Source organism: Nipponia nippon, unplaced genomic scaffold (assembly GCF_047370975.1).
Source record: "Nipponia nippon isolate SJK-2023a ecotype South Korea unplaced genomic scaffold, ASM4737097v1 scaffold_30, whole genome shotgun sequence".
Lineage (NCBI taxonomy): Eukaryota > Metazoa > Chordata > Aves > Pelecaniformes > Threskiornithidae > Nipponia > Nipponia nippon.
In genome coordinates, this window is record NW_028262348.1 from 4,598,390 (window position 1) to 4,620,723 (window position 22,334).

The 22,334-nt window shown below is 49.2% G+C and overlaps 1 protein-coding gene across 11 annotated transcripts in view; it reads left to right on the top strand.

Annotated features, from left to right (window-relative positions):
* NF2 (NF2, moesin-ezrin-radixin like (MERLIN) tumor suppressor) overlaps positions 1–22,334 on the top strand; it is a 49,303-nt gene that overhangs the window by 13,133 nt on the left and 13,836 nt on the right. For 6 of the 11 annotated variants that reach the window (XM_087768843.1, XM_087768841.1, XM_087768839.1 and 3 more), the window contains exons 4-13: positions 2,133–2,216; positions 6,759–6,827; positions 7,309–7,391; positions 8,091–8,166; positions 8,478–8,612; positions 10,921–10,995; positions 12,519–12,632; positions 15,037–15,159; positions 15,535–15,752; positions 17,130–17,235. In XM_087768843.1, coding sequence (XP_087624969.1) covers positions 2,133–2,216; positions 6,759–6,827; positions 7,309–7,391; positions 8,091–8,166; positions 8,478–8,612; positions 10,921–10,995; positions 12,519–12,632; positions 15,037–15,159; positions 15,535–15,752; positions 17,130–17,235 — 1,083 coding nt within the window. Of the gene's footprint in view, positions 1–2,132; positions 2,217–6,758; positions 6,828–7,308; positions 7,392–8,090; positions 8,167–8,477; positions 8,613–10,920; positions 10,996–12,518; positions 12,633–15,036; positions 15,160–15,534; positions 15,753–17,129; positions 17,236–19,195; positions 19,303–20,683; positions 21,786–21,850; positions 22,206–22,334 lie in introns of those variants that run through there. The other 5 variants (XM_087768845.1, XM_087768848.1, XR_015707249.1 and 2 more) reach the window with 4 other exon arrangements.

Consider the following 22,334-nt stretch of genomic DNA (forward strand, 5'->3'; position numbering starts at 1 on the left):
CGTGCCCTTATGTTAAGCATTTGGAAACTGTGGTGAACACATCTTCGGGCTTTTTTCTTTTTTATTTAAAGTACGCTACAGAACTTGGTGTTCTGAGAAATTAGCTCAGCTGACGTTGTTGTAGCAGTGCTGCATGGCTGGTAATGAAGAGCTTCTATCACAGGAGCTCCCTTTCAGACAAGATCAATTTTCTGAAACTGTGTCCTGTAAAGGGTCGCGTCAAGTCTGCTGGAGCGTGTCCAAAGAAGGGCAACGAAGTTGGTGAAGGGTCTGGAGCACAAGTCTTACGAGGAGCGGCTGAGGGAGCTGGGGTTGTTCAGTCTGGAGAAGAGGAGGCTGAGGGGAGACCTTATTGCTCTCTACAAATGCCTGAAAGGAGGTTGTAGCGAGGTGGGGGTCGGTCTCTTCTCCCCAGTAACAAGCAATAGGACGAGAGGAAACGGCCTCAAGCTGCGCCAGGGGAGGTTTAGGTTGGATATTAGGAAAAACTTCTTCACTGAAAGGGCAGTCAGGCACTGGCACAGGCTGCCCAGGGAAGTGGTTGAGTCCCCATCCCTGGAGGTATTTAAAGACAGGTAGACGTGGTGCTTAGGGATATGGTTTAGTGGTGGAATTGGCAGTGACAGATTAATGGTTGGACTCAATGATCTTAAGGGTCTTTTCCAACCTTAACGATTCTATGATTCTATGATTCTAAGTACGGTTACGGGGAGTGGAGTAGTCCTAGTCAGACCCTTAGGTACTTATTGGGATGTTTCAGCTGCTCTGTGGCTGTTAATGTGAAGTTTCTAAAATAAGTAAGTTATAAAAATAAAAGAAGACACTTATTCTGATGTTTGCTACACCAAAGTAGAGGCAACCTGGATTTGGATGCTCTTGGAAATACCGCTCTAGACTTCCGTGTGCCCTGCCCTTTGAAACGGATATCAAAGTGAGCTCACCAGCTCTTGGCACTCCTCGCTCTTCCAAAGTTCATCCTTGTTCTTCAGAGCTAAAGGACTTTTAAATGCAAAGTATTGCTCTTAATTTCCAAGGTCTGTCTTGTGCACTAGGGTCTCCTTAGGGCTATTTTTAAATGTCCCATTTGCCACGGGCTTTATCCTTGATGAGGAAAAGTACTGTTGGCATCTTTGAAAAGGAAAATCAGAGAGGAAAAGCAGTTAAAGCTGCATTTTATAAATGCAGACTGTGACTTTTCTACTAGGATTTCTGATTATGAGAGTAGCCTGGGCTCCTGTAATGCGAATGGGAACCGGGAGCACACATAAGCTCGCAAACTCTCCTGTTTTTATCTTAAGGCAGGAGAATATCTTCTGTGATTATGTTGTAACCAACTTTGAGGACTCAAAGCATGTTATAAATTCAAATTGATGCTACTGCATCTCTGTGACAATCCATTTAAGTCTCCAAGGCAATAGTAGGCTTTTTTTCTATCTTTATTCAGGAAAATTAAGTGTGCAAAACCAAAAAATATCCAACATGACAGGTTTAATTTTTTAATGCACAGAAGCCAGGAAACGTAAAGCTGTGGCTTTTGGGAACTGCATGTTGGCTCTCCTGGGAGCGCGCGCCGGGCTTTGCCTGCCGCTAAAAGCACTGCCACGGAGATGACCCGCAGCGCTCCTTGCTGTTGGTGGGATCGGAGGGAATTAGCCTCCAGCACAGGTGAGCACTGACTCATAATGAGGCCTGAATAGCCCAGAGCAAAACCTTTGTGTGCTCGGAGACTTGGCTGCAAACTGCTTTTTTAATTTAGTGTTGTGTATAGATGTCATATCATTCCGTAGCTTATGCCTTAAGAGGTTTCATCTCCATTTTTACATGCAGGACTTTTTTTTTTTTTTCTCCCCCTCCTTGCCTTTAGCAATGGGATATGGGTTCTGTCATTTTCCATGTATAAATTTAGCTCTTCTCGCAAACCTGTCTGAAAAAGGTGGCCTGTGAAATCCTGAGCCCTTCCCTTCCGAGCCACCAGAGACTTCCTGGGCCTGAATTGTAATCAGTGTTAGGAAAATTGTTAACTGTATGGTTGACAGCTCGAGTTAAAACAAACTGCAACCATCTGCTGTGACAGTCATGCTTTGCACTGCTCTGCTAAGTGTGTGTTATGTATCCTTTACTGCTATGCGCAGGTGAAGAAGCAGATTTTGGATGAGAAGATCTACTGTCCTCCTGAAGCTTCTGTCCTGCTTGCCTCTTACGCCGTCCAAGCCAAGGTAGGCACAGGGGAATTTTCCAGGGCCCTGCTGACCTTGGCAGTGGGTTAGCGTCGCTCCTGGGAAGCGAGGCGCTTTGCAACGTACCCGCTTCCCGAGGAAGGGGAAGGCAAGGAAAGCTGTTAAAACTTGGGAAGTGAGGGGCCTACGCTAGCACTGTCGTCTCCTCTGCCCGGCCGGTTCCTGGCTGCCTTTCGGACATTGGACAGATTTTTCCTGTTTCCAGGACTCTTTAGCAAGCGCTCAGTTTATGAGCTGCAGTGCCTGCTCAAGTGTGGCTTGCTACTGGAGCAGGTGAATTCCCTAAGCCCGTGCTTTTTTGGGTCTCCTCCCTGCTCTTGCTGCTGCAGCCAGAGGCAAACCAGCTGTGGGACTCACAGCTCTGCTGCTTCCCCAGAATACTTGTCATCATGATAACTACTTCATTTTGAGGGCTACAGCTTGCCACGGCACTGTTATTGCAGTGTTAAAGGGCTCTTGCTGACTTCTCCCTTTATCTTGGGTTTGTTCTTGGGTGTTTGGCCTCAGTAGGCAGGGGGAGAAGTCAATGCTCACTAAGTTCCCTTCGTTCCTTGGCCAAATTCTGCTCTGGACCCAGAGTCAGTGCATTTTGCTGAGGATTTATTTAAGAGAACACTGTTTTCCAGTCTGGAGCACGCAGCCTTGGACAGCTTGGAGCAGCCCACAGCAGAGGGACTCGAGGGATAGAGGGAGCAGCCCAAGGTTCAGAAGCGGGGACGTTCTCGCAGGAGAGGAAGTAATTTATCCCTGTATATGCACAACGTGCTGCTGCTCAATTAACGAGTCTTCTAGCTAATCTCCAGTTTGTGTGTGTAAAGATAATGTCTTTGGAAAAGGAGCAGCTGGAGTCCGATTGCAGCCTAGCTACGTTATCGCTGTAGCCTCGTGGTCGTAGTTGGTTCTGACTCTCCGGATGCGATTTAGGGCGGTGTTTTGGCTCGCGGGACCGCAGGCAGGTGGCCGTGCCTGGGTCCTGGAGGAGCAGGACTGTCGAGCAGTTTTGGAGAAGCAGAGTGGCTCCGGTCTGCGCAGCCACCTTCGCTGGCAGCACGGGAGCGGGGCTTTGGCTCTGTTGCCTGAAGAGAGGGCCTGATCCGGGAGGCCAGTCCGCAGTGTTTCACCGTGGCTTTTTCCATGTTGCTGTATAATCTTCCTCGTGACCCTTTAGTCCATGCTTTGGACTTTTTTGGTTTGTCTGAATACAGCCCTGGGTGACGTGCAGCAGTATTCTTTGACGATGAGTGTTTGAATTGACTAGAAAAAGATGTTTTCTCCTCATAGTCAGAATATCGATGAAACTGTACTTTGTTCGAGAGTCTCATCAGCCAGGGAAAGACGAGTTGCTTTTAGAAATGTTTCTATTTGTGTGAAACATTCATCACTCTTATTAGAGTGCATGAGTAAACACTTACTTGGCTTTTTCTCCCTTGACCTGCTGAGCTGAGGATACGTAGGGGATGACTTTTCCTGTCGCCAAAATGAATAAACCATTGGGTAAATATTGAGCGCTGTTAACTCTTGGCCGTGACAGCTTCTGCTCGCGCGATCGGGAACAGGCTGTAATTCGGTACAGGGCTGTTGTGCTGTCCCCTTTCTCTTCTTGCGGCTCGGCTGCTGACCTTGTGCTCAGTAGCAGGCTCGACGTGCTCGATGCTTGGTTGTCTGGAGGCGGTCAGCTGGAGTCAGAGCAGTTGTCCTAACCTTGCACGTCTTGATTCTGCACAGAGATTGTGAGAAGGTGGAAGAGGGATGCCTTTTCCGACCTTTGCTAATGTGCTTTCATGTCTGCATCAGACATCGCTTTTCCTTGCTGCCCCTCCAGGCGGGGTTTCCCCTTCTGCTTTTTTTTTTTTTTCAGCAAAGGAGAAAGCTGAAAGCACATCTTCGGTATGGAGCTGGGAAGAAAGATGTTGCAGGTCATCTCCTTCCAGTTAAATAGGATAACGATGTCCTTTCTGGACAAGAAAGCGGCCACTGAGCACAGTAATTTCACTAATAACGTGCTGATTTGCATGATTAGGGGCATAATAGCCTGACATAGCGGTGTGTTTGCAGCCATTTGATTGACAGCCAGGTTGGTTTGTAGTGTTGTTGCACACCTACCTGCAATAACGAAGTAAGCGTATGGGTCGTAAAAATAAAAGCTTATTTATTTCTATATTGTTGTGTTCATTTGGGGAATTACTATGTGTTTTCCCCCCTAGCCCTGCACTTAAACCACCCACACTGCTTTCAGATGTTGGAGGCGGTTCAGGTTTTAAATAGCCAGGAGAGACGTGGAATCTACTGAAAAATGCGTTCCGGCAGAAAACGGTAATGTCCAGGAGGTTCTTCCATTTCTTGCCCCTTAAATGCAGATCGCTGCCATGCTGCAGCCCTTTCAGCACTTCCAATCTTGTAGGACAAGCAAAGGGCTCTTTTATTTTTGTTCCCCCCCCCCGCCCAAACAAACAATACTTGGTGTTAATAGTTTGAAGCTGAACATGCCTGTGTTTATCCAGGACAATGTAAGCCAGGTGTATGGATGAGGTAAAGGCAACTTCCCTGTGGAACCGTGAATATTAATCATATAGTTCAATTAACGGGAGCTGAAATTCCATGACAGTTTTGAAGTAATGATTTAATTGAAAAGGTCTTTTAAAGTATGTTTGCCGAATCGTTTGAGCCAACATGCACTGCAATACTTAAGCCATTTGTTGATTTTTGACTTGTGAATAATTAATGCTCTCATCCAGGCTCTCTCTTAGTACGAATATTCCTTTGGGACGTGGCAATATTTTTCACCACATGAAAATCACATAATCCATACTTAGTCTTGGATCTCCACGGTAGATCACAACAAAAAATAATTGCGTTAATCCTATTTGCTGTTATTTTCATCACCTAAAAATGATTTATTTTCTGCCTCTCCAAGGTTATTGGAGTTGTTTCCTTTGCCAGTGCCACGTTTTTATTGCTGTTCCCTTTTGATGTGGGTTCAAGGGACGCGTACCTGCAATGCGCTGCTTTCTGAGGAGCTCCGAGCATCTGTAGACCTTGGAAGACAGACAGTTGCTGCTGCTCAGCACCCTTCTGAATGAAATCCGTGGCGGTTTTGTTATATTAATTGAAGTCTGAGTCAGTGTTGATTGTTGCATGCTTCCTTTGCATCTGCATTGGCTCCAGATCAATATTTGCGTCTTTAATCCCTGCTTGTCGTCTATGAAACATTGCTTGCTGGGCTGCGGAGAGGATTTATGTGTAGACTTTTGATGCTGAGCTCTGAGTTTAGTGTACAACGTGATGGTTCTGGCATTAAAAGGAGGCTGATATGGAAAGCTTCCTGGCTTCTTACACGACCACCATGTGTGTCTTGGTCTTGGTTTTAAAAATTGTCTCCATTTTGTACTTTCTGAGCTGAGGCCCTTCAGAAAAGCAGGGAGGGAAGGGCTGTCTCCCTTGCAAAATGAGTGACTTGAGCAAACGTCGCCGTGTCTTGTGTGATTGGGTAATGTCACTGCAGAAGTCCTGTTTGCCAGGTGAATGGAAATCGCAGCATTTCGTGTACGTGCCTCACATCCCTTGTCCTCTTCTCTTGAACTTGCTAGGTTATTTGAGGTGCCGTTTTCTGGTGGCTTCCTGCCCTCTTAAGCTGTACAGGAGGTAAATTCATTTTCACATGCACTGCAGGGACACTCGGCTTTTCAATCTGTTAATAAGCGGTTTTATTTCTCAGTCACTTTGTATGCTGCTCAAAAAGATGTAAATCTAAACAAATACTAGAATTACTGGATGCACTTAACAAATCTGAATTGGATTCCACGACCCAGTTGAGAAAAGCCAACACCTGACTGAGAGGAGTCTGTCAAACTCCTGTAATTTTTTTTGTATTTGTTCATTAAGGTGGTGAGCAGTGACAGAGAAACCGCCATCTGCCTCACCTGAACTACTGGTATCGATGAGTCTTTGGGGACAGGTCTTTGTCTATATCTTGACTCCCTGTCCCACCAGGGAGGGCAAGGACCTCTCAGCTAGAGAGTGAGTCTTCCCTTGCATCGGGGGAAGTGTTTTCTGGGCATGGTAATTAGAGTAGAATAGAATAGTTCAGTTGGAAGGGACCTACAACGATCGTCTAGTCCAGCTGGTGGACGTCAACTGATGGTGGACGTCAACTGATGGTGGACGTCAACTGATGGTGGACGTCAACTGATGGTGGACGTCAACTGATGGTGGACGTCAACTGATGGTGGACGTCAACTGATGGTGGACGTCAACTGATGGTGGGAAGTTTTGTTCTGCTTCCACCTCTGCTGCACGAGTAGAAGGAGGATGTTAGTTTCTATTAGCAATCAAATCACAAAGAGAATACAGTTATTAAATTTACCGAGCAGCATATGTTCTCTGCGCTAACAGGTTGTGACGTGAAGGGTGTAAGTAGTCTGCATTTGCTCTCTCCCCAAGGGGTGGATGTGTAAGGGTGAAGAGTTTTACTTGCCTGTGTTGTTAATGTGGGGTGGGCACGATGTCTGTGCTTCTTTCCAGTACGGTGATTATGATCCCAACGTCCATAAGCGAGGCTTCTTGGCGCAAGAGGAGTTGCTTCCAAAGCGGGTAAGGAGCTTGGCTGAGCAGAGGAGTAGGTTTCCAAGCCTGGCAGTGTTTTGTGTAACAGAGCCCTTTGCAGAGAAGGTCTCTCTGGAACTGCCAGCGGGGTGCACCCTGCTTCGCTTTCCCTGGGCTTCCTTACCAAGGCAAACAATCCAAGAAAATGTATTGAGGGAAGAGAATTCAATCTTTTTCTGACATATTTTAATAAAAACAGAAGCAAATGTTTTCACGGTTTCATCCTGCCTGCATCTCCCCACGATGGCTGGGGGACAGTTTGCCTGTGCTGCGTGCTCGGGAGGGCTGAGCGAGCACTGGGCGATGGCAGGGTGCGGGGCTGAGCGTGTCCTGCTGAGAGTCGCCAGGTCGGACATGGTGCTGGGAAGGGGCTGCTTGGGGCTCAGGTGTTTCTGGCTTGCTTGCTGGCTAAGGAGACTCCGACAAGAGCAGCAGTGTGACCTGGTCTCTGTCTCCTCGTGTATCTCAGGTAATAAACCTGTACCAGATGACTCCAGAGATGTGGGAGGAAAGGATAACAGCCTGGTACGCGGAGCACCGAGGCAGAGCGAGGTGAGTGTGTGCTGCAGCGGTGGCTCAGGGTCAGTCCCCTCGCCTGAAGAGTCACCAGGGTTTGGGGGGCTTGGGCAGGGGATGGATGAGCTCTGCTGACAGCAGGGTTAATCGCAGCACGCCTCTGTAGCAGACTCGCAAAGGGCTTTCTTTGATTGCTCTGCATGTGCCTTGCTGTCCCCTGGTCACTGACGGGGTCCTCAAGAGGATCTCAGACCGATGCTCAGTGAGGGGCCACCTACAGAGGGGCAGGGAGGCAGGCAGCCCTGCCTGCTGAGGGGTCGGGCTGCTTTTTGGGCCAGGAAAAGAAATGGGGATTCAGACTGATGAGGTGTATTGCTGCCTCGGCTGGTAAAATGCTCCTTGTCGGGGATAAGCCTACAGTCAGATGGATCTGAAACCCTCTCCCAGCCAGGGATTTCCTATTTCTGCTTAAGGGACTGGGAGATGGAGAAAGCAAGGCTTAACGTGCTGCATCTCGCTAGGCAGGCATCCGCAGCCATTAAGATGCCAGCAAGCTGCAGAGTGGGATTTGCTGTTGGACTTTATTGATCCTGCCAGCAAAGACAGGCTTGACCTGTGCGATAGAGACAGTCCAGGTTTTAAAGCCTTGTGAGTGCTTAGGATCAGAAAGAGCAGCCATCCCCCTCTCTCTGATCCTACCAAACATTGTAACACTGGCCTTTTTTTGTCTGACAGAGATGAAGCTGAAATGGAGTATTTGAAGATAGCTCAGGACTTGGAGATGTATGGAGTGAACTATTTTGCGATTAGGGTGAGTGTAGGTTGTGGGTGATGTTTTCTTGCTGGCGTAGCTCTTGTGTTAGTCTTCATCTTTTGTGTTGCTGTGAGATTGGATGAGTGGAGCCCTGGAGAGCCAGCAGACCTGGGAGATGGCTGCGGTGCGTGGGTGGGAGTCCCTGCTGCAGCGTGCTTTGCTGCTAGCTGCTGGGGAGGCAGAAGCTCTTTTAATACGCAGTGCTGGTGGGTCGCTGCTCAGGGCTGGTCGATGAAGCTAACAGTGACTCGTGTCAGACCCTCTGAGTGGAATAAAAGGGTTTTCTGCTCTTTTCTTTCCTTCCATAGAATAAAAAGGGCACCGAACTGCTCCTTGGAGTTGACGCCTTGGGTCTTCACATTTATGACCCAGACAACAGGTTGACCCCTAAAATCTCCTTTCCGTGGAATGAGATCCGGAATATCTCATACAGCGATAAAGAGGTATGGATGCATCTCCCCTCTTCCCTGAGAGCAGCAGGAACACAGTTGCAATTTAAAATTATTTCCCTTAGCTTCTCTGTCTGCTGTGCTTGCTATCACCAGCTTAGCTAAGGGCAGCTCAGCTTCTCCAATTGAAACCTTCATTCCAAGCCTTCTGAAACCTTCCAGCAACGGGGGTACAAGAGGTCAACTGGGAGCTATTCTCCTGTCTGGTTTTAGAGTACGCTCAAACCCGCTATGTAATTTTTTTCAAGAAACAAAATTGCTGTTGATGTGCTTAGCCAGGATACCAGAGTTCAGAAGTTGAGATCTCTGCTTTACTGTATGCATGACAGTATATATTACTGTGTGTATACACTGTGTTATGAAATACAGTGAGATGTATTCCTGGCGAGAAGAGCTCTTGCCTCTTGCCATATCATTACATCATCTTGAGTTTTCAGGCTGCCGGGCTTAGCGTAACAGCTGGAATCTTTTTAGGAAGTTGAGTAATTTAAGCCTGCTATTGGATAGATATTTATTAAATCCAGAGCGTAAATATGAATCTTCTGAATCGTTGGCCACCAAACCTGTTTGAGAATAGCAGTGAAATTGGCTGTGGAGGGGAAACTGATCTGTTCAATTTTCAGTCTGTGAGAGCTGCTCAAAGAGAACCAGCTGCCTCTATGGTAAGGAAGAAAATTAACTTCTTAATTAAAAATTGTTTTCCAATCTAAACGTGATATTGATCAAGGTAAAAGCTAAACGTTTCTCATCAGCTGCATTTATTGCATGTCTTGTGAAGTTTTATAAGTAGTAAGGCTCTACTGGAATTCTCTTCACTTGTTTTACTCCTTAAAAATAAAGAGCTTCACAACTCGGCAGAACAGCCCAGCACGTAGTGGCTTTCGAAGGCTTTCCTGCTGGTGACACGCGAGTGCGGCGGAAGCCGTCTGATCAGGCCTTGCCTCAGAAACCTGGGGACTGAAGCCTCCGTCACCAGGCCTTGACACAAGACTGGAATAGAGCTTTCTCTTGGGGGAAAGGACTGCCACCTTCCATCAGGTCAATCATCTGTGTAATGAGATGACCGCAAGTAGACCTGATGTGATAGTAAACAGGCTTAACAGCTGGGTATGACAGCTACGTTGACACAACAGAGGGGTTTAATCTGTCGTAACAAAGATTGACTGGTTACGTGGAACTGAAATTCCTCTCCTGGCATATCTCTGCTGTTGCTTTCAGTGACTGGTAGGGGGTTCTGCTGGAGCCAGAGTCCAGGGACATTCACGCACGTCTGCCTGTGTGAAAGTCTTAAAAGATTGGCTCTTAAACTGACAAAACAAAACACTGCCAGGGCGAGTTCTGCGGAGCCCTTTTCAGGCAGTACAATGTATTGACAAATAGACCTACTTTAATGGACACAGACTGCCTGCTCGAGTGCTGTCTCTTCAGCCGGTTATTTTTGTAGTGTGTGGGGGAGTGATGGAATAGATGCATGCCTTCTAAAAAATGTGGTGTTGCGGAGCACTCCATCTCTTCAAGTATCCTTTTGTTAGTTCAGAGTCTTCTGTCTATCCAGGGGCTGTCTTCCCGAAACTCTCGAGTCTGGCGATGCCACCCCTATCCTCTTGAGAGACCCGCTGTGGGAGAGCTCTTTGGAGAGCATAAACCCAGGCCATGGTTACAGCTGTTTGGCTGGCACATGGACCGTAAATACAAGTTAGAGTGAGGGAATAATATTTCGAATTGCGGAGCAGTCTTGCGACATGGCTGACTTCTGGAGAGCAAAATGCATGGAAAATCCTTTTGGGGAGCCCTTGCCAGTGGAGGTGTCAGTGGGAAGGATGGCAGCTCCTGTTGCTGTGTTCCTAATGCAACCCTCCTGCCCATCCATCGGGCAGTGGAGCTGGTTCTTCCCCCGTTCAGAAGCGTCGTGAGGTTCTGCCACACCTTCTCTGTTCTCTACAGCTGCCAGGAGAGCAGCGTCTTGCCTTTCTCGGGAGGTGCTGAGCTGTCTCTGCCCTCTGCAAGGTGCTCTGCGGAGAACACCGGCTGTCGGGCATTGCAGTCTGTAGGTGGACAGCGCTCTCGTTGCTTCTGTGTGGCACTCGCGTTTTTCTGACTGGAGGAACAGTTGTCTCCTTGGTCGCTTTTGATACTAGTTCTCTTGCTTGGCTAAAAGCCACAGGGACAGCTCTCAGCCTTGTTTGGCTGACACTGCTGACCTCCTCTGAGCCAAAGCTTTCAGTAAGACTTTTATAGCTGCGTTTTTATTAAATGCACCGCTCTCTGATAACTCTCTCCCTCTTTATTTTTTCCTTTTCAGTTTACGATTAAGCCATTGGACAAAAAGATTGATGTTTTTAAATTCAATTCATCAAAGCTGCGTGTGAATAAGCTGGTAAGTCTACAGACGGAGTAATTTTTATTGCCTGCAGCAGTGGTTTCTGCTGGCAGTACAAGACAACATTCTGTTGGGGCTTTTCGTTCGAGCAGTTGGAGGGAGCGTGCTGGCCTGTAGATGTGACTTGGCGTAGCAGTTACTACTCGGTCATAGCCTCTAGAAGAGAAGGGGGAAGCTCAAGTCAAGCTCCTTCACAGAACCTCTCCCCCCTCTCCCGTTTTTGTGCTCCCTTTCTGAGCTCTCTGGTTACAGCTGACCTGCATGGTGGAAGCACTTAGTAAGTAAAACTTTCTTGTCACCCCCATCTTTGCTCCAGATCCCCTTTCTTCTCCTGCAGATCTTTTCTGTTCTGCCCTGTGACGTACATCTCCCTGTTTTGGGATGTGACGTACATCTCCCTGTTTTGGGATGCACCATTATCAGAACTGCAGTCCTGTTTTTTTCCTAGGCTGGTCCCCTCTGAGGACACTCTCCTTGTACAAGGACAGAGGGGGCTACGTTGAGCTGTTCTGTTCAGCGTCCGTGTTAGCAAGCAGCTTCAGCTGGTGTTCTGGATTTGGTAACTGGAGGAGCTTTGATCCAGATTCTGTAGTAGCTGTGCACTGTGTTAAGTCACACAAGGGACCTGCAGAAGGCAGAGGGGGATATTTTTCCCATCCTTATAAAAGAGGGAGGGGAACTTTGCTGTCCTGTACTTCACGTGCTGTAGGGAAGTGGGGCTCCTGACAAAGGATTCATTCGCTGCACTCATCAGGTTCTTAGTGCTGCAGCTCCTCTGACTCCAGAGAAGTCATTCGTGACTTGTGAAATGGAAGACGGGCCTGTGAATCAGTCCTTTAGAAAAAGAATCTGAGTTTAGAAACCTGCTTTTATTGCTGAAAAGAGCTTTCACTCTTCTGGGTGCCCACCCCTTTGCTAACCCTCCTCTAGTATTGCCACCTTCCTTGTCCACCTTGAGTACCAGAGGAAACCACACTGGTCCTTAAAACCCTTTAGCAAAGGTATCTGAAGATGTCCAAGGAAGTTTTTGATAAGCCTTTCTGTTTGTCCAAGACGGAAAGTGGTTTTCCTTCTTTTTTTTTCTTTTTTTTTTTAATCTCAATGCTTTAAACATGCAGTTGGTAGAAGGTGCCAGTTCATCTTGAACCTAAAGAAAGGGGGCAGTGAGAACCAGGGAACTGTAGAAGTCTTTGTTTCGTTATTTGGCCTAGTGCCTTTTTGGGGCTGTATAAAACTTGCCAGAACCGTGCTGTGCTGGATGCCCAGAAAACAGAAAATTGGTCTCTGCAAAGAGCTGATAGCCTGGGAGCTGGTGTTTGGTATGGGCCTTGGCTGTGCCTTGGCTCCCTGCCCCTCCTGTGGGTGTGAGAGCTCATAGGGTTGGAGATCAGTGGGTGGAAGTGCTTACAAGCACCAGACCAAAGCAGTTTTAGTGGGTTTGTGTGTCAAGAATACAAACCACCTCATCATCATCACATGTACAGCTGTTTCTCTCTGCTTTTCACCCTTGACTGGAACAGATTCTTCAGCTGTGTATTGGAAACCACGACCTCTTCATGAGGAGGAGAAAGGCAGACTCATTGGAGGTCCAGCAGATGAAAGCACAGGCCAGGGAGGAGAAAGCCAGGAAGCAGGTGAGAGACATCTCGTGTAACTAGACCGTGAGCCAAAATCAGAAATGCAAATGAACTTGGGAAGGAACAGTCTCCAGAATGACATCAAGCACATGGAGCAGCTTTGAGGGATGGGCCAGCTGAACGTTGCTTTTTAGTAGCCTGCTCCCACCTCACCAGTCATTCTCAACTTGGCTCTGCAGGTTGATGGCAGCCTGGCAGTCCGAGTCCAGCCCCCGCACTCGGGAGCAAAACCGGGAGGACGGGACGGAAGGGCTAATCTGGGTGTCCTACACGTGTGCCTACATCTTCCCTGCCTCGGTTTATGCCTGGGTGCCGTAGCTGGAAAGATGTAGTATATTGGGGTAGTTGCTTGTAATTAAAGCAGGGGCTGTGAGGGGGAGCTGTGCTTTGCCGTAGTTCTTCGCCTCATTTTCTAATTACATGGTGATGGAATGCACGCCGACATTTCGGGGTCTGCAGCCTGAATGCTAATTCGGTGCTGGCCTCCTTTATCTGCCGCAGGCCAGCCCAGGCAGCAAACACGGCTCTTTGGAGGCAGCAGCGTGTAGCCGATGAGCATATATCAGCAAATTGGATTGTATGAATCATTGTTTTCTGCTCGTAGACCTTTTCTACTCACTGAAACCCACACAGCTAATCTGAGTACTGGTGCTTAGGATACAAATGTCCCTTTCGCAACAAAGCCGCTAGATAGCAGCAGAAGAAACCAAAGCAGTTGCTTGCAGCCAGGAGAGTCTTATGCTCAAGGGACTGCTAAGTTAATGGATTTGAGCATGTCCACAGAGGTGCCTGCACGATGCTGGAGTTGGGGTTGAGGTGCTCAGCTGGCCTGGAGGTGTGGTGTGGCTTCTCTTGTAGGCACCTCCTGAAGCAGTTCTCCTTCCCATAGCTTGTGGGGTGGCAGGAGAGGACAGGACATGAGCCACTACGAGGGTAACCAGGCCAGCTCCTCTGGGGAAGAGGGGCTGTTTGCTTCCCATGGGGATTTCTCTGGTCAGGAAGGAGTTGGTGTTAGTGGAAAAAAGGTCCTCCTTGGAAGGAGCAGCGTGGTGTCTGAGCGCTGGTGGCTTCAGGGACAGGTTTTGCAATATCTTCTGAGTTTTTGGTGCATTTGAACAGCACCAGCAAGAGCTGAGATCTTGTGCTTATTTGGGGAGGTGAGGGAGGGGAGCCACGGGCACTGAGAGTGAGCAGAAGCTTATCGCCTCGCCCGAGCTCTCAAATCCAGAGCACTTGTGCTCTACAGGAAAGGTCAGGCTTCTGCTTGGGTTGGCTGCTCTCTCCCGAGCTAGCCACCGTGCTGTCTCGCCTGCTCTCTCCTCCCTCCCCAGGATTCACCGTTGTTAACTGATTCCAGATAGTCCTTTTATAACGGGAATTCTCATTAATGGAAGTCCTGAGCGGGACACAGATCGTAATGATAATTAATGAGGGGAACCTTTAATAGAAGGAAGCAGAGCCGCTAGAGCAGTGGGCGTCCTGCTTTCAGAACACAGTTGGTGTCCAAGGCGCAGAGAAATGTGTCTTGTCGCACTTATTTCCCTTATTAAACCCAGCAGGTGGCCTGTGCGATGCTGCGAATCCTTGCTGTAGCGTGGATATTTATAATGCACCCATCTCTGTCATACCGGAGTGCTTAAACTTGGTGTGTTAATTAGCCCGATGGCTCCCTTTGGGCGCTTGGCTAGCGGAGAGGCACGCTCTGACTGCGCAACACTCTCAGCATCTTCTGGGAAGAGGCGGCAGGATTCTGGTGGGATGTCTTAGCATAGCTTGGATCTTCCCCTCCTGGAGAAGCATTGCTATTCCTGCAGTCAGAGCTGGAGGGAGAGAGTTTGTCATAGCTAGAAATTGATAGGGGTGGTCGCGCTCTTTGTGACCTCCCCTATAAATGAGTGGAAGTGAAGTTTCCAGCATGCCGAGTTAGATGTCTGATCAAAAGTAGCGGCTATCCACATCCTTCAAACCCCTGCCTTTGCGGTGTGTCTATATTTGATATTTGGAAGATGCCCTCAGACTGTCCTTCAGCCCCATCTTGCCATCAGTTCAACTTGCCGTAAGAAACTTGAGGCATAGCTGGAGCTCCTGGGACCTATTTGTCTGTGTCCACCCCGTGGGTCAGCGTAGGAGGCTGCTGTCTGGGGACGTAAGTGCTTGCAGGCATCGCTGTGGGTAACTGCCTGATCAGAGGACAGGGGGTTGTCTTGGCAATGGCACTCTTCAAGGGAGCAGGGTGCATCAGATCACCCCCATTTAGTGAAGTTCCCCGTGTTGATAAGCAGAGAGGAGGCAGCAGTGCAGTCCTGTGCTCTAACCCTCACGTAGTGACCCTTTCTCATACTATGGAAAGCCTCTCGAATGTGAGTTACTTCTCCTCACTTTCCCCAATACCTTTTCCTAGATGGAACGACAGCGGCTGGCCCGAGAGAAGCAAATGAGAGAAGAGGCTGAGAGGACAAGGGATGAGCTGGAGAGAAGATTGATGCAGTTAAAGGAAGAGGCAACGATGGCCAACGAGGCTCTGGTGAGTCTCTGGGAGGTTGTTTCCCAAGGCACTGCAACTGTTCCTCACCCTTTCCACTGCCGAAGCGTTTTAGGAGGCACACTGTGACTGTCCTATGGCTGTTCTCAAACTGCTGCTGGTGGATGGTGATCAGGAGGCTGGACGGGGCTGATCTCATCCTGCTAGCCTGCTGTGGCAGGAGCACAAAGGAGGATGATTTGGGACAGAGCCTGGGCACAGCCAGGTCTTGGCTGCAGAAGGCTGCAGGCATTCACGGAAGGGTGGGACTCTATGGGCTGTGCAGAGCGAGCGGCTCAGGGCCCTGCTCCGGGGTTTGTAAGCACATTCGGGGAGACATTCAGCGCGCTTGATGGCTTAATGTGCCTTAATTCTCAGATGAGGTCTGAAGAGACAGCGGACTTGCTGGCTGAGAAGGCTCAGATCACGGAGGAGGAGGCCAAGCTCCTGGCTCAGAAAGCAGCTGAGGCTGAACAGGAGATGCAGCGAATCAAAGCCACGGCCATCCGGACGGAGGAGGAGAAGCGACTGATGGAACAGAAGGTGCTAGAGGCAGAGATGTTGGCACTGAAAATGGCGGAGGAGTCGGAGAGGAGGTCAGAGGGTACAACCTTGCAGCTGCCTCTGCTTTGCTTTCCAGCCCCCTTCTGACTTAGCTGAACGAGTGGCTCATGCCTTGACTTAGTCCGACCAACGGTTTGCAGGGAGCCCTTGGCCTCCCCTGCCTGTACAGCAGCAAATGGCCCCAGGACTCAGCTGGTTTCTCTCTCCATCTCGCTGTTTGCCACAGCTGGGCTGTCCCTGAGTGGGAAACGGTGCTGGTAGAGCAGTGGTGGCCCTGATCTTTCCCTGGATTGGAGCTGGAGACCCTTCTCTGAAGCCTTCTTTGGGAGAGATACTGTGGTGAGAGCAGCAGGGAAAGGGGCCGTCAGCTCGCAGGGGAGAAGGAACTGTGGTGCTTGGCACTCTGCCTTCCACCCCCTGACAGCAGCAGCGGAAGCCAGCTCTACTTTTGGGTGATTTCTGCAAACACCCACTGCATTCCCCAAAGTATTTGACAACATTAATAACACTTGGAGGTTTTTTTCTTTTTCCTTCTGGATGGTAGATCTACATTCCCTATTTTCTCTTTATTCCTCTCTTTACCTCTCAGTTGTTTAGTTCTCCTTACCAGTCGTGAGGTCTCTGTTTCACGCTAGCCTTGAGGTCTCCCTAGCTCCTGGAGTCCTTGCTTCTTGTTAAAACTGGTATTTCCGTCCTCTTGATACCAGAGCCCGGGTCCCATGGTGCGTTTGGTAGCGAGCAAGTGAAAGATCATTCTTGTTTCCTTCCAACTGATTACTCCTCTCTGGGTGAGAGCTTGCTTGGCGTCCGCCCTTCTGCTTGGATGAACGCTGCCCTTGTCCATCTCTTCTTGCCTTGGTCTCTCTTTTGTGAAGTCTCCACTCAAATTTCAATCCGGCAGAGAAAGCTTCCTTCCCTCCTTTGGCTTTCTCCTCATGGGGGGGTCCTTGAGGCTCAAGGGTAAATACTAGTTTCAGAATAGCTGGGCCCTGCAAGTAGGCAAAGCTGTGCGATCTCGGGTGCTTTTTCCTTTTTGAATGTGGTAAATAATCATTAGTAGAGGCCTACTTGTCAGAAAAGTGCCTCTCCTGCTCCAAGTCTGAGCTTAACTTCTGAAGTTGTTCTCCCCGTTCTGGCATCTCGGCACGCTTCTCCAGGCCTTAGCCTTGCTCACTGATGCTCACACAGAGCCCATGTCAGAGCTGCCCTCCTATGGCTTGGATTTTTGTGCTCATTAAAACATCCCACTTGTCAGAGGTTGTGGCGTTTCCCAAATGATTTCTTAGTTTAGGTCTTGTTGTGGGACAAATATCAACCTGTTCTGCACCTCCACTGTAATCTTGCTTCTCCATCTTCTCGTTCCTCTCAGCTTCAATCTGATATTTGCCATTTGCTATTTTTCTTTGTAGGGCGAAGGAGGCTGATCAACTAAAGCAAGACCTTCAGGAGGCTCGCGAGTCTGAGCGGAGAGCAAAGCAGAAGCTTTTGGAGATCACCAGCAAGTCGTCCTACACAGTAAGAACTTTCTGTATCGTAATCCCTAGTTCCCAGCCAGCGAACATGCCCTCCTCTCTAGCCTGGAGGAGTCTCGTATCTCCATCATGGTGGTGGAGGGGTACGAGCTGTCTCTTGGCATTGCTTACAGCTGTTTGGAAACCCTTAGCAGCGCTTGCCCTTTTCATCCAGGCACCCCATCCAGTTAAAGGCAGCAAATTTTAAAGCAATTTAACAATCACATCAGAGCCATGCTTTGTTAGCACGTGTGGAGCATACCAGCTCAGCAACAGGGTTTAATACTTATGAAACGGAGGATGTCCTTATTCTTGTTAGGTGGGATAAACACTGTTCAAAACCTGTAAATTTCATTCTTTGGGCATAAACTGGACACTGTGCCTCTATGTGCTGGAAAAAAAACAACCTTCCTTGAAGGGAGATTATTCCATAATTGCCCATTAAGAGGATTTCACACCTTCCTCTGAAGCATCTGGTCCCGGTTGCTGCTGGGGACTGAAACGCCAGACTAAATGACCGTTGCTCTGATCCGTCTGGCAGTTGCCATCCTCAACTTCTCGAATTGTGCTGCAGGGCCTGCAAAAACCCATCAAGTGCTCCCCTCCCTGTAGCTCACACCTGCCACGGCTGCTGGTTTGGCTGCCTCGCTGTCCTGAGGGGTGAAGGGGAAAGAGCTCAGCAGTTTCAGGAATAAACTCAACAGACGTACGTGGGAATTATCGACCTGTCTAGTATTGAAGTTTTAATTTGTACCTGCAGGCTTCTTCCCCCCTCCTCTGGAAACTTTTCAGGAGCAGATTGAAGAGGGTTTGAGATGAAGTAACTTTTCATTCTGATTCTCTGAAATACCCTGCAAAAATATTCAGAAGCTTTCAAAAATGGCAGTGATGGAAAACAGTCAGGTGCTCTTAGCCATAGGACACTCAGTCAAGCGCTGGCTACCTCAGTGCTTTATAAAGCTTAGCTTTGGAGTGCTCCTTGTTTTACAAGTCGCTAGGTTTCTGGGATCCACCAGGTCTTTAATTCTGGGTTTAACTTGTGGAGCATCCTCATTGAAACTCTGCTGCATGGCTGCACCAGTGTTGATGTTTGGGCAGCTCTTACATGTCCGCGTTCCCTCGTGTTGCTGTGTCCATCCGTAGTCGAACCGGCAGAACCCCAGCTAGCGAGCCCTTCTGCGTAAATCCCCGTGCTAGTGGGCAGCCGCATGGCTGTGCTCCTGCCTGCGGAGTTAAAGCCTCATTAGTGGGAATGTTGTAGGGTTGCATGGAGCTCAGCTCCACCCCTCCAGCTGCATCTGCCTGGAGGCAATCCACGCAGAACTGCCTCCTCCAGACACATGGCGCTGCGTCCTCTCCCTTCCCTAAAGAGCCTTGGCCTTCCTGACACAGCTGCTGATGCCAGGAGGGAAGGAAGGATGCTTTTTTCCTCCCCAGTTAGGTGGCAGGGTCTCCTCGTGCAACTGCCGCTCCTCCTGCCCCTCTCGTGGCCCTGGGAGGAGCACCGTGTCGCACAGACTCCACAGCTGTTGTTTTCCAAGGTCAGGAGGATGCAAATGCGACCGTTGCGCCTGTATCTAGGTGACAACACCTTGCTGACCCTTCCGTCCCCTCCTACGCTGGTCTCGCTTCTCCCTTCCCCTGTGGCCTCTCTCGTGGCTCTGCCACATGCATGTTTGGGGCAGACAAGTGAGATGTGCTGAGATCCTGGTCCTGCGCACCGCTTCAGAAAGCTGGATTCGGGCGAGCCGGCCTCCCCTGCCAGCGCGCAGAGGCAGGCAAGCGCAGCCCAAGGGAGGGAACGAGCCCAGGCTGGCCTGAGGGATGAACCGGTGTTGAAAGCTGCTGTTGGGAGGCTCGTGTCCCTCAGGTAAATGGCAGCTCTACTGAACGGCGCAGGATTCCAGCTCCTCTCTTCCTTAATGAGGGTGTAACGCTGAGCTTGTTCTTTTCTGTGGTCCCAGCGCTTGTGCTGTGTCGTCCCCTGGCACCGAGAGCCAGACAGGACTTCCCTCTGGGGCAACAAGAGCAGGAGAGGAAGAGGGGAGTGGATGGATGTGTTGCAGAAAAGGCAAGAAACAGTTATTTTTTTCTTGTAACTTTCCAGTCTCCCATCCTTCTTTAAAGCTTGTTTCGGTGTCTTTTTAGTCCTTGAAGCCCAAGCTGCTTTTGTGATGGGACTGGTAGGTGATGCATGAGAAAGAAGACGTGAATCTGAGTCTCAGGGCTGGGAGAACAATTCATTCTTTACTGACTTGGCAACGGCTCTTTGCCTCTTTCATTGCCCTTCAGGTACCACTCATGGCAAGACTAAAGGCAGTCATCTCTTCTCTGATCCTCTTGAAGTGGCTGTCTTGGGCTTGCCCAAATTCTTGAGCAGCGAAGTAAAGGCAGTGGCAGCAACAGGAGAAGCTCTCCCTGCGGGGGAAGCCTCAGGACATGACTTGCTCCGTGCTTCCTCCGTATTGCCTGTCTCGCTTGCTCTGTGCTCCAGAGGGATGAACGCTGTCAGCGTAGTGCTTGCCTCTATTAACTGCAGGAAATTGCTTTAATGCAGTAACAGGGTTATGCAGTTTGTTCCAGGTGAGGAAACACATAAGGGAAAAGGTCTGTGTCCCCTTTATCATCCTCTGTCCCAGTGACACCCCATGTCCCCTGGATTAAAAATCGCTGCACCTTGTGCAAGACTTGCCCAGGATTATTGCAAATGGCAGGGAAATGCTTTGCTCCAGATACTAAGCCTGTGCCTTTGCAAGCCCTCAGCATGCTCTTTGCTCTTTCCTTACTCTTCCTCGCTGCTGCTCCTCTGATTTCTCCACCAATTTTTCGTTGCTTTGTGAAACAGCAGTGCTGAGGAAAGGCGAGGAAGTGGCTGTAGTAACCCTGAGAAATTGGCATCTGGACTTAATGATTGCAGCAACTGAAATTCCTGCTCAACTGTTACTGCTGCCGTTTGGTTTTTTTTAAAACAAAACCCAAAAAGCTTGTGCTGAAAAAAAAAGCTAAAGGTTGTTTGAAGGCCGGCAGGCTGGTTCTGATGATCCTGGCTCCCCTGCACAGCAGAGATCATAGAACCTCACGTGGGGAGGGCTTTGCAAACACCTGTGAGCCTTACAGGGAAGGGACCTGAATGTTAATGTGATGCAAGTATTTAAATTGGTTCAGTGGCAGACCTGTCCCCTTTCCTTCCAGACTGGAATTTAGGTACTCAGCTCTCCCTTTCAGCGCCTGCTCCAGAATTAATGCAGCTGTGTTCTGCGCTAGCGGTGATCGCAAAGGGGAGTAAGAAATCGTGTTTCCTTGTCGTGTGAGTCTAACGTACCTGTGACACTCCAGCCAGACCAAGCAGTGCAGGTCCGGGTGCCGCCTTGTTTATGCTTGTACTAGGTGTTTGCATTCCCGCTTTGCCATTTTATATACCAGCAGGGTGAATGAAATGTCGTCCCTCTCAGGTTTGTCCAGCCGAAGAGCGAGCGGGGGACGAGCCCTGGCTGTTTGTGAATTCCAAGCTGGCGGTGAGGGAAGAGGCAGGTTATTGTGCAGAGTAAATCTGTCACTGCTCTGGTGCTTGTGGTTCTTGCTGAAGCGGAGCTAGCTGCAGACAGCCCCTGGAGTATCCCAAATAGGAGAAATGAGGGAAAGAAATAACCAGCTGAAGCTCAAGATCTCGTTTGTTGGGGCAGGTACCCTAGAACCATCCCCCCAGCTTTTGGCGCGTGCTGCCAGAGCAGCCTGTCTCTGCAGCACCGTCTCCTGCCGTCCCCCAGTCCAGGATGCTTTGGGCACATTGTTTTCATTACAGGACTCCCTTAAAGCCAGAAGGAGCATCTAGCAGAGAGGTGGGTGACCTTTTGTATGCTGGGCTGGCTATCTCGCTTCCACAGCGAGGGCTGAGCACGCCAGCAGCAGTTCTGACTCAGATCCACGCGCGCAGTCTGCCGTCTGAAGCTGCTGTGCCCTTCTTGACGCGTGCTGCTGCTTGCGACCTCATCTAACGTATTGCAAGAGCAGAGGGATGATTTGAGTCAGGGTGCTTTGCCTCTCCTGGTAATGAGCCCGTTTGTTAGAGGTATGACAGAATTTTTGACTGAGAGGAGGGTCATTTTTTTAGGGGAAGATAAAATCTGAGGGCCTGGCAGCATGTGTCGGTGGGGGATATCACAGCATTTTACAGGAGGAAGAAAGTCCCAAACCCTTGCTCAGGTGCGATATGAGTGATTCCCTATGTTATCTCTGCATTTCCAACTGAATCTAGCAGTGGTTCTTAAACACTTGGAACTGTAAATTACTGCGAAGAGAAAAATGTCTCGGTGCATCTCCATGGACCTTACGGAAATTGCATCCTGAGTTAACCCTTGGGGTTACAGTGTTCTCTGCTCACGCTGTGGGGAGCAGTGGAGCGCAGGACTCTGCTGTCACGCAGGGTCTCACGTTGCCCCTGTTCACAGCTTGCACTTTTAAAATTTGATTTAATGTTAAATAGCTGTCAGGTGTCACCCAAGAGGCAGCTTCTGTCCGGCGTTAAGTGGCACAGCAGTAATAAAATGTAGATTTTATGAAGCTTTGTCAATAGCTTCTGAAGGCAAGTGTTGTTTTGTCTCCTCTTCACTACTGCAAAGAGTGGGGTCCCAGAGGAGCAATCGCTCTGTATGGAAGAGCAAATTGTGAATGGAGCAAGGGGTTCTTCAGGCTGATCTGGTGCTCGGGACGCTGGGCTTGTTTGCCACTCTGCTTCTGCAGCGCCTTGGGGTGCTTGCCATCTTCTGTGTTAAAAGATCACCAGCTGAAAAAGAGCCTCATCATCTGCTCTCCAGAAAGTTTGAGGCTGGTTCAGACAAATGGGGTTGTGGGCTGTGTTGCATCAGGAATACAGGTGCCCCTTCCCTTTCCCCGTGCAAATGATGAGATCCCTCCAGTTCAGCACCACTGCAAGGAGAATACACCCAACTCCAAGAAGAGTGTGCTGTTACCTGTGTGAGTAGCAGATCAGGATTATTACGGCATTAGAAAGTAGCACCTCGTACTGCGTGTTGCTCTGATTTTACCTCTGTGTTGCAGAACGTTTGCTGCAGCAACATTTGTGTGGCCAAAAGTGATTAATTT